At 37.0% G+C, this 17,636-nt stretch overlaps 1 protein-coding gene across 3 annotated transcripts in view; it reads left to right on the top strand.

Moving 5' to 3' along the window:
* Positions 1–17,636, top strand: part of FSIP1 (fibrous sheath interacting protein 1) — a 221,863-nt gene that overhangs the window by 83,301 nt on the left and 120,926 nt on the right. For all 3 annotated transcript variants that reach the window (XM_045823146.1, XM_045823147.1, XM_045823145.1), the window contains exon 10: positions 9–149. In XM_045823146.1, coding sequence (XP_045679102.1) covers positions 9–149 — 141 coding nt within the window. The remainder of the gene's footprint in view (positions 1–8; positions 150–17,636) is intronic.

Here is a 17,636-nt window from a genome sequence, read left to right as displayed (position 1 = left end):
TAAATTAGGAACCTGACCTTAATGATGATGATAGAAATATGGAAATAACTCCAGGGGATGAGGCACTTCGGAACACCAAAGAGCAACGGGATCAGGAAAATCGGTTGAAAGAGATAGATGCAAAGCTGAGAAAGATGAAGGAAAATGTGGTAAGTCTTTTTTAATTTGAAATTTAATTGTAAGCAATGATTGTGTTGAAAAGGTTCCAGTTTCCTTTGTCTGTTTTATGGCTGTTTTTATGCGTTAAATCTGTCAAGAGAACCAAGATGGAAATTTGCCAGTTAGAATTTGAATGAGAGCTATAATATGATTTATAGAACTTAAAGGAGTATTGTGTGTGTGTGTGGGGGGGCTGTGCCCTCAGAGCCCCCCGTCTGCCATGGATGAGAATATGTCTACCAAGACATGATCTGCGTGGGGAGGAAAGGTGGCCGATCTCTCAAAGGAGAAGGGCCAGGAGCCTTTTCCTCAATGGGCTTTTATTGGGTTCAGCTTGCACAGGAATATAGGTAAAGCTCATCAATCATTGTCAGGCAGTAAGGATCAAACAATAGATAACATACAAAGAACTCGGAGGGCTTATTCTGAGTCAGGGTCAGTTAGCTAAAGGGCTATACAACTTTGGGAAACAAACTCATTTGATGCTTGGATGCTTATCATTAAATTGAGAGCATTCTTAGTAAAGCAGGTTTCACAGGATTTTATGCATTCTTTCTTAGGCCTGATCACCCGGGGAACTGCTCTTTCCAGCACAGGGCTGCACCGTCCTCTGTCATTGTTTCAGGCTTAAGTCAGGCAGGGGAAGTAAGGCAGCCAAGAGATTAGGAGACATCTCGCAGACAGAATGAGGACTCAGGTGATGTCAAAGCTGAGGGGCAAGGGTCCATTACCCCCTTTTTCTGTGGCACCCCAAGTTCTTTCCTGAGGGCCCCTTCATGACTGTGCCTGTCTTAGGTCATCTCTCCTTTGAGGAATCTTCCCCATCATTGGCTAACCAGTCATCCGCCTGGGGACAAGCAGGGTGAAGTAAAAGGGGCAGAGGCGGTGCCCCTGCTGGGGAGATAAGCTTTGTCTCCTTGGTGGCTTACGGTCTGAAGGTTGTTCACTCAGCCTTAGTCATGGGGGGTTATAGCTTCTGAAACCAGGCAGGGCAGTTCCCAACAGAGTATTATACTTATACTTAATTATTATGACATGATAAATCTGTGAAATACTATCTGAAGTCAGAATAACAATCCATATGCATAATATTCTTACAGTGACATAAATGTCCTTTTTGGGGGACATTTTGGAAAAAAATGTGGAAAAATTTAGTAGTTGCTCTCTGTATAAATTATCTTTATTATTGAGCTTATCACTTAAATATTCCCACTTTTTGTTCATAATTCATAAAATATTACTCATTAATTTTATTAATCCTTCTTGAGCCTCTTTCATGTTTTAAATACTTGCCATTTAAAGACATATCATTGCTGATAGAGAAAGCACTTAAGTCAACTAAGTTCTGAGCTGGTTAATATCCTGAACCTATTAAAAATGCTCTATAATATGATTTTTCCAGCTACCCATATAATGTTTCCAACTGGATACTTGGCTTTTACCTAAAATTAAACATGACAATGCTGAACTTGTGAATCTACCTACATCCTCTCTCCCAGGGCTGGTCTTGTCATAGTTACCAGCAATACCTACTTTCTGCCTCTGACTAAATCCTATTATCTTGGGTGATCTTCAAGCCTCATTAAGTTTTAACCAGCCTGTCTGATTTGTTGCCATATCTTACCATAGTTCCTTAGGACTCTTAAAATCTTTTTTGTCCCAACTTGTGTCACCCTTCTCTCAGCATTGCCACCTCTTGTCTAGCCACTTATAACCTCGTCTCTCCCTTCTCTAATAATTCAATTTTACATGCTGCTCCATAGGAGAGACAGCAGGTAAGTGATTTTGGTTAAATTCTGATCTCCTCAGAGCTCTCCAAGAGTGTGCACCAATCCTGACTGAGATTCTTCACCCTTCACAAACACACCCTTATGAACTGCTCTTACTGTGGACAACAGCACTGACCTGGAGCATCAAGGATATCTGGGTCTACCTAATCAGTCAGGCAACAGATCTAAAGGGAATAAATGCATTGTGCTTCTCTTTATGATTCTTTTAAAAAAATTTTAAGGGAAGTTTAATGGGGATTATATTTCAGGGAGACTTCTATTTTTATTTTTGGAGGTTTTTTTTTTTTTCTCCTTGAGTCTATATATATTGGGAAGAAGTAGAAGTAGGAATGGTTAGGAAGTGTAAAGGGGCCTTTGGCCAATAATTGTGGTGCTGGCGATGGAGCATTTCAAACTTGATGTGACAAATAGAATGGCTGTGGTTTGACTGGTTTTGAAAACTGTTGGTACTTCTCACCTCATGCCTGCCAATCCAAGAGAGGCAAAGCCTGCTGTTCTCTATAAATCAGTTTTCCTGATTTCTGATCATATATCATATGCCATGAAAATGTAACTCTTCTTTTCTACCATGTCTTTGTCATTATTTAATTTTTGACTTAAAATCTGGGTCCTTTAGGAAATCATATATTTTATTCTAGTGCCTTATGAAGGTTGGCTAGATTTAAAGAGACATGATAAATATCAAGAGTTGGTTGTTAACTAAGTGGAAAAGAAAAACATATCAGTAGAAAAGTACAGTTATTATGTACCTACTATGTGCCAGGCACTGTTCCAAGTACTTTACAATTTAATGACGTATCTAATCTTCACAATCATTCTAAGATGTAAACACTACTGTCTTCATTTTATAGATGAGGGCATAGAGGCACAGAGAGGTTGAGTCACTTCCTCAAAGTTATGTAGCTAATAAGTGTAAGCAGGGGTTCAAAAGGTTAGCTTTTAACAACTGTGCCTATACTACCTTTCTGGTACTGATTTACTTTTCATGAATAATGTTTTTTTTTTTAAAGATTTTATCCATTTATTTTTAGAGAGGGAAGGGAGGGAGAAAGAGAGAGAGAGAAAAAAATCAGTGTGCGGTTGCTGGGGGTCATGGCCTGCAACCCAGGCATGTACCCTGACTGGGAATCGAACCTGCAACACTTTGGTTTGCAGCCTGCGCTCAATCCACTGAGCTATGCCAGCCAGGACTGAATAATGTTGTTTTTTTGAGAATTAAAGTATGATAATTTTTTTTTGACCAGTAATATTCATGGGAAAATGTTTGGAACCACTCATATAAATGATAATTTCACAGTTTTGTATTTTATAGTCAACATTTTGAGAAACTGGTATCTGGTTGATAAAGGCATATGAGGGTTGATCTATACTGTCTTTATGCTTCAATTGCATAGTGTTTCACAGTTATCATATTGTGTACAGTGTGTACTTTTGAGGGAAGAGACTCTGTTTCAAACTCTGCAAAGCCCATTGTACTTCACAAGCTTTTAAGTGCTTTGTGGATTGGGAATCTGGTGACCTGAATCCTTGTTTCAGTGTTGTCAGCACCCTGCTGTGTTATCTCGAGTAACTCACTGAGTCTCTTAGAGACTTGATTTATTACTTTGAAGTCGGGGTAGGGTTAGAGCACCTTGTCTTTATTCTTGTGATTCTTGGAATACTTATTTTTGGTGAGAGATGATAATATTTATAGTATATGAAACTCAGTTTGTGTACTTCCTAAATATTTAGTATTTATTGGCTTAAATATTCTTTTGAAAGTTACTTTTTGAAGTTCAGTAACACTTTTTTTTGAGAATGTGAGATTGTCTTTTTAATATAAATATATAAATATATAAATATAAAGTTATCCTGCTATCTATAGACAAGAGACTATGTTTTCTGAATGATAGCTTCTGGATATGGATAATTTTACAGTGTTGTCTTATTCCCTGTATTGCAATAGAACATTGTTTTATATCACTAATTTGGGTAAAAGAAGTAATCTGTGGCCATTGAGTTGGTGATTTAAGGGTCAAATCCCGGCTTTCGGCCAAGATGGAGGTGTAGGTAGACATGCTTCGCTTCATTAAACAACCAAAAGAAGGATAACAACCAATTTAAAAACAAAAAACAACTAGAACTTTCAGAAAATCAAACTGTATGGAAGCCTGACAACCAAGGAGTTAAAGAAGAAACATTCATCCAGACTGGTAGGAGGGGTGGAGATGGGAAGCCAGGGTGGAAAAGATGCATGGCAAGGCAACGGTTGGTGGATGGGGTGATCCCACATTCATGTGCTGGTAAGCTGGGAAGAATTGCTGGGGAGTGAGACAGGCCATGCAACCCAGGGTTCCAGCATGGGAAACTTAAGCCTCAAAACCTCTGGCTGTAAAAATCTGTGGGGGTTGTAGCAGCAGGAGAAACCCTCAGTTTCACAGGATAGTCCATTGGAGGGGCCCATAGGATCCTAGAACATACACAAGCCCACCCACCCAGGAATCAGCACCAAGGGAGCATCTGAAAGGGCATAATCTGCTTGTGGGAAGTGAGGGAAGTGATTGAAAGCAGTGTGAGGGCTGAAGGCCCAGCAAGCGGCAATGTTCCCTTTCTGACCCCTTCCCCACAGACAGCGCCACAACACAGCGCAGTGAAATGGGTTGCCCCGCCCTGGCAAATCCTAAAACTCTGCCCCTTACAGCATAACAGGTACACTGAGACAAAGAAATATGGCCCAAATGAAAGAACAGATCAAAACTCCAGAAAAATAGCTAAGTGACAAGGAGATAACCAACCTACAGATGCAGAGTTCAAAACACTGGTAATCTGGATGCTCACGGAAGTTCTTAAATATGGCTGCAAAATAAAGGAAGAATTGAAGTCTATACAAAATGAAGTGAAGGAAAATATACAGGGAACCAACAGTGAAGGGAAGAAAATCTGGACTCAAATCAACAATTTGGAACAAAAGGAAGAAATAAACATTCAGCTGGAACAGAATAAAGAAACAAGAATTCAAAAAAAGTGAGGAGAGGCTTAGGAACCTGTGGGACAACTTTAAACATTCCAATGTCCAAATCATAGGATTGCCAGAAGGAGAAGAGGAAAAACAAGAAATCGAAGCTTATTTGAACAAATAATGAAGGAAAACTTCCCCAGGCTGGTGAGGGAAATAGACATGCAAGTCCAGGAAGCTCAGAGAGTCCCAAAGAAGTTGACCCAAAGAGGAACACACCAGGGTATCTCATAATTACATTACCCAAGATTAAAATAAGGAGAGAATCTTAAAAGCAGCAAGAGAAAAGGAGAGAGTTACCTACAAAGGATAAGGCTATCAGCTGATTTCTCAAAAGACACCTTATAGGCAAGAAGGGGCTGGAAAGAAGTATTTAAAATGATGAAAAGCAAAGACCTACATCCAAGATTACTCTCTCCAGCAAAGCTGTCATTTAGAATGGAAGGGCAGATAAAGTGCTTCCCAGACAAGATCAAGTTAAAGTAGTTCACCATCACCAAGCCCTCATTATATAAAATGTTAAAGAGGCTTACCTAAGGAAAAAAAAGATCAAAACTATGAACAGTAAAATGACAAGAAACTCACAGCTATCAACAACTGAACCTAAAAACAAAAACAAAAACAAATTAAGCAAACAACTAGAACAGGAACAGAATTATAGAAATGGAGATCACATAGAGTGTTATCAGTGGGGAGGGGGAGGAGGGAAGAAAAAGGCACAGGAAATAAGAAGCATAATTGGTAGGCACAAAATAGACAGGGGGAAGTTAAGAATAGTATAGGAAATGGAGAAGCCAAAGAACTTACATGTTCGGCCCATGGACATGAACTAAGAGAGGGGGAATGCTGGAGGAAGTGGTTGTACAGGGGGATAAAGGGGAGAAAAAAATGGGACAACTGTAATAGCATAATCAATAAAATATACTTAAAAAAAGGATCAAATCCACGTTCAGTCTTAGAGATGGGAGAAGGAAAGAGTGAGCTAAGGGGCATTGTAGGAGCCATGGGTGGGGGTACTCTTGGAGTCACATTGGTCCCAGGCATGATTTGTCAGTAAAGGCTGAACAAGTGACTTAATTCTCTGTTTCAGATGGTGGGATGAGGCTTCAGATGCACATTCACGTTGGTTAAGATTGGTTGAGGAAGTGGGATTTGATTTAGTCTGATGGGGGTGGTAGTGGTATTGTCCTTATCAGTGAGTCTAGTGAGTAGGAGCTGGGGAAGTAGGCACGATGAAGTAAAGTTGGGGCTTGCAAATGTAGTGCGAAATTCAGTGGGCATGCAGGGGCCCTGTGGGAAGTCCTTCATACCAGCTGCATAAGTAGCAGGATGAGCCAGGCTGCTAGAAGGAAATCTTTAGAATTTGCTCAGTATAAGTTGGCAATGTAATGTAGCTGCTATGCTGCACATTGAGGGGGAGGTAAACATAGTGGATTATATGTGCACAGAAGAGTGACAAGTATGAGGATGAGATTTAACAACAGGTCATATGAAGGGTTGTTAATGGGACTGACTATATTTAGACTGGCAAAGAAAAGTATATGTGTGTTTTGTGGGGAAGAAGGAGTGGGATAATGTGGTAGAAAAATCACACATAATCACTTCCCAAAGAGATTTAAAGTCTTACTACTTTAAGTAATACTTTTGAAGTATGACTTGTTATTTTTTTATAGTGCAGGAAAAAAATATGGTGATTGAGAGGCCATAAAGAGACAGATTTCAGACAAATATTAAGGAAGTTGGAATTATCTCAGTGGAAACAGTCTATCTTGGGTAAGGTTTTCCAGTTAGACCGGAGTGACACTTTCTGCATAGCTGTAGAAAGGGTTTAAGTATCAAAAGGATGTTTGAATGGTTTAGGTCAGTTTCTCCAGCTTGAGGAGGCAGTTTGTATATGGCAGGCATGTGGAGGTGCTGTGCTTTGAGGTCCTTTTCACACACGAGGGGAGGCTTTGTGCCAAGCCACTCACCTCTTGCCTAGTTTATTCATGGGGAAGAGTTCCTCTGTCAGGGTTAACTACTTATATGGAGATAATTTGAGAAGGTAGAATAAGAAGAAAATGGAAATGGACATACTCATAGAATAGACAACATAAAACAAACCCCACATATAACCTCTCAGTCACTTGCCATACAGTGGGCTCCGATACCTCTAACCCCTGAGTTTCCCATTTAGCTCAGGGAGTTGCTTTCTATTGTTTTGGGTGCTCTAATGGCTTCTCTGCCCATTCAGTCTTGTAAGCCCACTCTGCTTTATACAACATTGCTACCCTAGATTATAGTCCTATATAGAAGTTTCTATAAATGGGATAAAGAGGTTAAGTTTAAGATCCAGATGCTGAAGCCAGACTGCTTGGGTTTAGATCTCAACTCTGTATTTACTAGCTGTGTGACCTTGGTCAGGTCTCCTGATCTCTCTGTGGTTCAGTTCCTTTATCTGTAGAATGGGGATGGTTATAATTAATACTTACCTCATAGGCTCTTTTGCAGATTAAATCACTTAACACATGTGAAGTGCTTTGAAAAGGGTCTGGCACATTTTAAGTGCTATATAAATGTTTATCATTAACATTTGTAAATGTTTATCATTGCTATTATTATTGTTAACATTACTAACTTGGCATTTACATAAGCTTGTTTCTATGATAAGGAAGGGGAGAAAGTAGTACAGAGGATGAAATTGCAGTGGTAAGCCTTGGAGAAAAATCAAGATGCCTTTTTTCTGACTCAGGATGGAAGAAGGGAAGGATGGGCCTAGAAAAACAGAGGTAGAGATGGAGACAAGGCGATAGAGGTCAGTTTGCACGTTCTCTGTTTACTCTGTAAATTAGAGATCCAGCCACTTGGTCAGAATGAGAAGGCAGAGTGGAGATGGGGTCTTGAAGCAGAGGGAAAGGACTGGAATAGACTCTGTGAAGATGAAAAAAAAAAAGCAGTGGTGAACAATGAGGACAGCCCAGCTGAGGCTGGAAACCATAACTATGATGAAATGGAGCCAGTCAAGGCTGGGAGTATTCTCTGACAGCCCAGAAATGGAGAAAACGAACAGTACACCAGAAATGGAGAAAACAGGTCATAAGTTGAGGCAGAGGTGAGGGTAGGCTCAGTGATTGCAGTGGAAGATCAAGGAGGCAGTAATTGGTGGTACCTATGAGACCATAACCAAAATGAAAGAAAAAGAAACAACTGTAATGTGTATACCTCAGATATCAGCTGGGACCCCTTTGCACTTCTTTGACCTGTTTTTATAACTTATTATGTATCCACATGTTAGAATACCACACTGCTATAAAAAGAATGAAGTAGATCTGTATGTCTTGGAAAGATGCCTGTGATACCGTATTAAGGAAAAAGAGCCTGTTGCATAAGACCATGATCAATATGATTCCATTAAAAAATCATAGAAAATTTCTGGAACAATATTTATCAAATGCTTAATGGTGATTGCTTTAGTGAGGATAGGATGGATGGAGAGTGAAAAAAGGAAATTCACTTTTTATAACATACACTATTTAAATGGAAAAGTAAGTTGGATTATGGGTGATTTTGAAGTTTCTCACACTTTTTTTCTCTATATTCTAACTTTTTGTAATACATGTGTTGCATTTGTAAGCAAAATTAATGTTTAAAGATATGAAAAGCATTGATGCATACAAAAGATCACTCTGTTATCTCTCAATAAAGTGGCCTTTATGCATTTAGAAAAAATAGAGTGAGTCATCACAATGAATAATGTTCAGCGTCGCCAGTGTTTACAGTATGTATGCAGACAACCTTTAGGCACTATATACATTGATCAATAATGATAAATGCGATATATGTTAGTGAGAGTGGTGTGGAGGTGGGGACAGCAATATTTGAACATTGTTGGTAGCTTTTAAAATTGGTTATTTTAGTCCTGGCTGGTGTGGCTCAGTGGATTGAGTGCCAATCTGCAAACCAAAGGGCTGTAGGTTCGATTCCTGGTCAGGGCACGTGCCTGGGTTGTGGGCCAGGTCCCCAGTAGGGGACACATGAGAGGCAACCACACACTGATGATTCTCTCCCTCATTTTCTCCCTCCTTTCTGTTAAAATAAGTAAATAAATAAATAGGTTATTTTCCCCATGGAAAGCAATTGCTTAATTGTTATAGCTATACCATTATTTACATTTTTGACCCAAATAATTACACTTTTTGGAATATTTCTAAAGAAATAATACCCAAGGAAAACCAAATCAAACAAAGTAAGAAACAATTTAAGTGCTCTCAGATAGAATGCCAAAGCAATTTATAAGATCCTAACCCATTTAATGCTATGGTAGAATAATAAAGACAACAGTATATGGATTTGTCAGTAACTTTTAGTTGGAAATGGGTAATATAAAACAAAAATTAAAATTCTAGATAGATTTTTAAGTATGAACTATAATTATTTAATATATATACTGGTAACAATCTGAAGGGAAATAGAATGTCTTAATAGCCTTTTTATCTTCTACTTTCTGTTAAATTGCTTTATTTCTAAGGAAAGGGGAGTCATAATTGAGGCAGTTTTATTGCTTAATTATTTTATTGATATACATTTTAACCCTTTAGTTTAATGATGTACTAATTGACTAATTTAAATAGTAACAATAATTCACGTTTGGTCTAATTTTTCTGAGATTTGAATGTCCCATCATGATAGTAAGATTAAGGGAAATTTAAAAAAAATTAAAGAACATCTTCAACTTCTCAGATTAGATTAAAAAAAGGCCTTTAATGAAGTTGTGTAATAATTCTAGCTTTCACAAGTGAAAAGAATTCAATTTTAGTCTCCTGTTTTCCAAGAAAGAATCATTAATCTGTTTTCATCTCATTGACTCCTTTAGTGATAAAATATTCTCAGAGATGTTTTGTTAGTATTGTTAGGAAAAGCTCTCCACGGTTCCAAGCATTCTAAATACACTGACCATACTTTTTTAGGTCTTTATTGTGTCTCTTTTTGATTCTCAGTTTGAACTTTATTCATTTTTTTCATCATTTGAAGTCTCTACTATTTCTTTCTACATTCTTTCCCTTTTCTGTTTCCTGGAAACCAGTGAGCTTGGCCTTGTTTGGTGAACTGCATTGTCATTATAGCGTAAAAATGTTTAGCACTCTAAGCCGTGTTGCTGGGCATTGTGGATAAGAATGTGGTTCACAAAAGATGGTAAGTCCTTCTGTTCTGATTCTTATTTCGACATGCTCTTGCCATTTAACCTAGTATGAGAAAACATGGACCCCAATCAGAACATTGGAGGGTTTCTTCTGCTCAGTGAATGGATGGAGGGACTATCTTCAATTACTAAACATGCCATAGAATCGGAATTATAGAATGTGAGAGCTGAAGGGGCCTTAGAGGTCGCACAGGCCATTTCCATGGATTATGGTAGACTTGGGCCAATCCTCAATTCTTTTGACACTTCATCCTGTGAACTTTTTATTAAGTCCAACCTTTTACAATTACAGCTGTGTAGTTCAGTTAATTTTCAGCCAAGATTTGAGACTACCTATAAATGTGGGCTTTTTCCTAAAAACTTTAGGCTGTTACCAACTCTTTATACATCTTTTCCAAATTCAACAGAACTTCAAATAAACCTGACATGTTTGTGGTTAAACTGGAAGACTAACTAGTATGCTTTAGTATTTGCCTATTAGACCTGAGTTGGAAAAGTAGTTATACTCTCTCTTTGGTGTTATTATTCAGAACTGTAGAAATTAGTTAATCTTTTTTTTATTCATAGTAGTTTTTAGGAAGACGGATAAAATACCATTGATGCAAAAACTTGGCATTTTTATAGAGTGCACAACCTTTGTTTTTCTTCTGTAGGTAGTATGGGTGTATACAATAATGATGCAAAATATTTGGTTGTGAAATTTTGAGAGTGGGATTTGTACATTAACAATTAAACCTTAAAAATTTGTTCTTATTAACATAGGCTAAGAAATACTTTTTTGAAACAAGTAGATGATAAAATTTTCAGAAGCATTAATATAATTTAATATAGAAATCTTGACAAAACTTCTTGTAACTGAATAGTATCATTTAATGGTTGAGAAACAGCTTGTAGCAGTTAAGATACATGGCTGGTGTTTATAAATTATTCTGGAATGAATAAATGAGGCCAAAACCTTTTAAAAGTTTTTGGCTACATATAATATTTGAATATAGTATAAGATAAGTTGAAAACAGTCAGCTGTAGTGCTTTGGGAATAAGATGTCAACTGGATGTTTTTCATCGAATTATTTTGTTTCAACTATAAATTTTTAGTCTAGTTATAAAATACATTAATATACTTGTATTTTTAGTTTCAAATCTATTTGGGAGCAAAAGGAGTTATAAATATATTTTTATTCTGCCTATACAATAAAAATTTTTAAAAAGCATTAAGGATGTTTTCTTCTGGATTATGACTTCACATATATTAAGATAATGCAGACTTGATATTGTTATAAAAGGTGTAGATATTGTACTGTTTCTGAATGATGCTACATATCAAGAAAGTTATCTGAAAATGAAAATTTTGATGGCAACTTTGGTATATAATATTTCTTGTTTTTTCCTTAAGCTTTGTTGTTGAGCAGAGGCTCTAGATATAGATAATAAAGCTAGTTAGATCCTAACATAACTCACCTTTTGCTTTCTGAATTAGTTTTCAAAGTTGGTTGAGGCCGAGTGTCATAGATGTGGTTATATGGAAGAAGTGCATGTATATGTTTCAAGAAATAAGCAAATAATATCCCATTGAATGATATAATTAAGTATAACTATATAAAGCAAAATAAATATTATAAAAGTTATAATATGATGTATGTAAATATAAAGTACATTTAACCAGTATAGCATTTATTGATACAAAATTAGAATGCATAAAAATTACGACTATTTTAGTGGTTGAACTCAAGCTACTTGAATGTTAACATGCGGTTAACATGTTAACCCCGAGTTAACATCCTATTTAATTTGTTTTCTAACACCTAAGGTTATTTTTAGTATATTAAATTTTGAGTGATTTTTTTCCCCAATGGAAGTGTTATTAGTATTTACATGTAGTCTTTACCCTTCATTATCATTTTGACCAGCTATTGCCAGTTTTTAACAAAATTTCAGATCCTCAATCTACCTCTGGTTACTAGCTAAGGCTACCTCTGGCCAAAGCAGGATTATCTAAAGCAGTAATCTCACAGAGATGGGCAGAGAACTGTGTTACTGGTGGGGGTAAGGAACTTTCACCAGAATGTAAATCTATATATTCTTTGTCAAGAAAAGCTTGCTTGTTGACATGGTTGTTATACATTTTGGCATAGCTCCTTACCTCATAGTAGACTGGTAGACTGTTCAAGGACTGGCATCGGCTTTGAGGAGCACTGAGTGAAGGCACATTCCTGATTCTCTGACATTGAAGCTATGGTTCTGGGCAGCCAGCCTCCTGGATCTCTGCTGTCTGCATGTAGTTGTCCTCCCCATTCTTTACCTTCATCTTATGTCTCCTAGACCTATGTTCCTCTTACATAGTGATGTCTCATTATCATAGGATTCTTGGTTCTTTGGTTCATGTATATTATAGGGAACTAGAGGCCTCCACCTCTGGTTTATTGGGCTCAGAGGTTATCAAATTCTTGTTCTCAACATCCTGTATGATTAACATGACACCATTGTTCACTGACAATGTGATACTTACACCATACACAAAAAATAGCTTTTATTTTTATTTTAATGAAATTTATTTATTATTTTATTTTTTATTCTTTGCAGTCTCTCTTTTTTAAAAAAAAAATTTTTTATTGTTTTTCAAGTATAATTGTCTCTATTTTTCACCATCCCCTACCCCTTGCCCTACCCTTAACCTACCGCCCTTTAGCTTTGTCCATGGGTCCTTTATACATGTTCCTTGATGACCCTACTCTTTCTTTACCTCATTATCCCCCTCCTGCCTCCCCTCTGGTTACTATCAGTCTCCTGTTTATTTCAATGTCTGTTTATATTTTGCTTGCTTGCTTGCGTATTTTCTTGATCAGGTTCCACTTATAGGTGAGATCATATGGTATTTGTCTTTCACTGACTGGCTTATTTCACTTAGCATAATGCTCTCCAGATCCATTCATGCTGTTGTGAAGGGTGGGAGGTTGTTCTTTCTTTTTCCTGCGTCGTATTCCATTGTGTAAATGTATTGCCATTTTGATCCACTCGTTTACTGATGGACATTTAGGTTGCTTCCAGCATGTGGCTATTGTAAATTGTGCTGCTATGAATATTGGGGTGCATAGGTTCTTTTGGATTGGTGTTTCAGTGTTCTTTGGGTATAATCCCAGCAGTGGAATTGCTGGTTCAAAAGGCAGTTCCATTTTTAGCTTTCTGAAGAAATTCCATACTGTTTTCCACAGTGGCTGCACCAGTCTGTATTCTCACCAGCAGTGCACTAGGGTTCCTTTTTCTCCACAGCCTTGCCAGCACTTGTTTGTTGTTTTGTTTATGATGTCCATTTTAACCAGTGTGAAGTGATATCTCATTGTGATTTTAATTTGCATCTCTAATGGCTAGTGATGCTGCACGTCCTTTCATATGTCTCTGAGCCCTCTGTGTGTCCTCCTTGGAGAAATGTCTGTTCAGGTCCTTTGCCCATCTTTTAATTGGGTTGTTTATCTTCCTGGAGTAGAGTCATGTGAGTCTACTCTTTATAAATTTTGGAGATCAAACCCTTGTCCGAGGTATCATTTGCAGATATATTTTCCCACACAATTGGTTCCCTTTTCATTTTGCTGATGTTTTTTTTAGCCACGCAGAAGCTTTTTATTTTGATGAAGTCCCATTTGTTTATTCTTTCTTTATGTCCTTTGCTCTAAGGAGACATACCATTGAAAATATTGCTACATGGAATATCTGAGATTTTCCTGCCTGTGTTCTCCTCTAGGATTTTGATGGTGTCGTGACTTATATTTAAATATTTTATCTACCTTGAATTTATTTTTTGTGTATGATGTAAGTTGATGGTCGAATTTCATTTTTTTTGCATGTAGTTTTCCAGATCTCCCCAAGCCATTTGTTGATAGGCTATTTTTATTCCACGTTATGCTTCTGCACACTTTGTCAAAAATTAATTGATCATGGAGACTTGGGTTTATTTCTGGGCTCTATTCTGTTACATTGATCTATGTGTTTGTTCTTATGCCAGTACCAGATTGTTTTGATTACAGTGGGCTTGTAATATAGTTTGATATCAGATATTGTCATCCCTCCTACTTTGTTGTTCTTTCTCAAAATTGCTGAGGCTATTTGGGGTCATTTATGGTTCCATATAAATTTTTGAAGTACTTGTTCTATGTCTGTGAAATATGTCATTGGTATTTTAATAGGGATTATGTTGAACCTGTAAATTGCTTTGGGTAGTATGGAGATTTTAATGATGTTAATTCTTCTAATCCATGAACACAGTATATGCTTCCAGTTATTTATGTCTTCCTTAATTTCTTTATATAATGTTGTATAGTTTTATGAGTAAAGGTCTTTTGCCACCTTGGTTAGGTTTATTCCTGGGTACTTTATTTTTCTTGTTGCTGTAGCAAATGGGATTTTTTTTCCTGGTTTCTGATTCTGGTATTTTGTTGTTGGTGTACAAAAATGCTTTTGATTTCTGGATATTGACTCTATCCTGCTGGCTTGCCAAATTCATTTGTTAGATCAAGTAGTTTTTTGGTGGAATCTGTAGGGTTTTCTATGTACACTATTATATCATCTGCAAACAGTGACCACTTGACTTCCTCCTTTCCAATTTGGATGCCTTTTATTTCTTTTCCTTGTTGGATCACTGTGGCTAGAACTTCCAATACTATGTTGAATAGAAGTGGTGAAAGTGGACATCTTTGTCTTGTTCCTGATCTTAGGAGGAAAGCTTTTAGTTTTTTCCCATTGAGTATGATGTTGTCTGTAGGTCTCTCATATATGGCCTTTATTATGTTGAGGAATGCTCCCTCTATTCCCACTTTGCTAAGTGTTTTTTTTTTTTTAATCATAAATGGGTGCTGTATCTTGTCAAATGCTTTTTCTGCATCTACTGCTATGATCATGTGATTTTTGTCTTTCCTTTTGTTTATTGATTTACATTTATTGATTTACAAATATTGAATCATCCTTGCATCCCTGGGATGAATCCCACTTGATCATGGTGTATGATCTTTTTGATGTATTGCTGGATGTGGTTTGCCAATATTTTGTTAGGATTTTAGTGTCTATGTTCATCAGCTATACTGGCCTGTAGTTTTCTTTCTTTTGTGTATCTTTATCTGGTTTTTGGATTAGGATGATGCTTACTTCATAAAAAGAGTCTGGGAATCTTCCCTCTTCTTGGATTTTTTGGAATAGTCTGAGAAGGACAGGGGTTACCTCTTCCTTCAATGTTTTGTAGAATTCTCCTGTAAAACTGTCTGGTCCAGGGTTTTTGAGTGCTGGGAATTTTTTGATTATTGCTTTGATTTCACTATCTGTTATCAGTCTGTTCAGGCTTTCTACTTCTTCATAACTTTTGGAAAGTTATATTTTTCTAGAAATTTGCCCATTTCATCCAGGTTTTCAAATTTCTTGGCATATAGTACTTCATAGTAATTTCTACAGAAGTTCTTTTTTTTAAAATTTATTTTTTATTAATTAATTTATTTTTTTCGAGATACAGTAAGGGAAAGAGAAAGAGAGGGAGAGAAACAGCAATGTGTGGTTGCCTCTTATGTGCCCCCCAGAGGGGACCTGGCCTGCAACCCAGGCATGTGCCCTGACAGGGAATTGAACCAGTGATGCTTTGCTTCACAGGCCCGTGCTCAATCCACTGAGCTACACCAGCCAGAGCCATAGTAATTTCTTACAATTCTTTTTTATTTCTATGGTATCATTTTTAATCTCTTCTCTTTCACTTCTGATTTTGTTTATTTGGGTCTGCTCTCTTTTATTTTTGAGTCTGCTTAAAGGCTTGTCCATTTTGTTTATCTTTTCAAAAAACTCCTAGATTTACTGATTCTTAGAATTATTCTTTTAGTATCTATGTCATTTAATTCTGCTCTGATCTTGGTTATTTTCTTCCTTCTACTCACTCTGGGCTTTGTTTGTTGTTGTTCCCCCAGTTCTTATAGATGAAGGTCTAGGTTGTTTATTTGAAATGTTTCTATCTTTTTAGGTAGGCCTGTATCTTTGTGAACTTCCCTTGCAGGACTGCCTTTGCTGTGTCCCGTAAGTTTTGTACTGTTGTGTATTCATTTTCATTTGTTTCCAGAACCTTTTTGATTTCTTCCTTGATCTCATTCTTAACCCATTCATTGTTTAATAGCATGCTGTTCAATCTCCATGAATTTTAGTGTTTTTCAGTTTTTTTCTTGAGATTGGTTTCTAGTTTCAGGCCCTTGTCCAAGAAAATGCTTGATATGATTTCAATTTTCTTGAATTTGTTGAGGCTTGTTTTGTGTCCTATCATGTGGTCTATCTTTGAAAATGTTCCATGTGCATTTGAAAAGAATGTGTCTTTTGCTGCTTTGAGATCAAGGTTCCGTATATATCAGTTAAGTCCATTTGATCTAGGACATTGTGCAATGCCACGATATCTTTGTTGACATTTTGTTTGGGAGATCTGTCCATTTTTGACAGTGGGGTGTTAATATCCCCTAGGCTAAGTGTGTTGATGTCAATATCTTTCTTGAAGTCCTCCAAGATTTTTCTTATATATTCGGGTGCTTCTATGTTGGGAGCATATATGTTTATAGTGTTTATGTCTTCTTGATAAATTCTTCTCTTGAGTATTATGAAGTGTCCTTCTGTGTTTTTTTATGGTCTTTGTTTTGAAGTCTAATTTTCTCTGATATAGGTATTGCTACACCAGCTTTTTTTTTTTTTCTGCCAAGTTGCTTGGAATGTTTTCTTCCAACCCTTTACTTTCAGTCTGTGTAGGTGTTTTGTTCTGAGGTGGGTCTCTTGTAGGCAGCATATGTGTGGGTCATGATTTCTTATCCACTCAGCTACCCTATGCCTTTTGATTGGAACATTTAACCCATTTACATTTAAGTTTATTACTGATAGGTACTTATTCATTCCCCCCCTTTGTACCTGTGTTCCTCTCTCTCTCGCTCTTTCTCTTCCTCTTCTTAAAGCAGTCCCTTTAGCATATCTTGCAGTACTGGTTCGGTGGAGGTGTATTCTTTCAGCCTACTTTTGTCTGCAAAATTCCTTATTTCACCTTGTATTTTAATTGAGAGCATTGCTGTGTACAGTAGTTTTGGTTTCAGGTCTTTGCTTTTCATTACTTGGGATATTTCTTGCCATTGCCTTCTGACTTGTAGTATTTCTGTTGAGAAATCAGCTTTTAGCCTTATGGGAGTTCCCTTGTATGTTACTTCTTGTTTCTCCCTTGCTGCTTTTAAGATTCTCTCTTTGTCTTTAAAACTTGGCATTGTAATTATGATGTGTCTTGGAGTAGGCCTCTTTCGGTTCATCTTGATTGAGACTCTCTGTGCTTCTTGAACTTGCATGGCTTTTCCCCTCTCCAGGTTTGGACGGTTTTCTATCATTATTTTTTCAAACAGAGTTTCTATCCCTTGCTCCTTTTCTTCTCCTTCTGGTATTCCTGTGATTTGAATGTTGTTGCGTTTCATGTTGTCTTGCAGTTCCCTTAAGCTCTCTTCATGTTTTTTGAGTCTTTTTTCATGTAGCTGCT

This window comes from Phyllostomus hastatus, unplaced genomic scaffold (assembly GCF_019186645.2).
Source record: "Phyllostomus hastatus isolate PE091 unplaced genomic scaffold, TTU_PhHast_1.1 phas_scaffold_501, whole genome shotgun sequence".
In the NCBI taxonomy this organism is placed as follows: Eukaryota; Metazoa; Chordata; class Mammalia; order Chiroptera; family Phyllostomidae; genus Phyllostomus; species Phyllostomus hastatus.
This window is presented reverse-complemented; position numbering and strand designations above follow the sequence as displayed.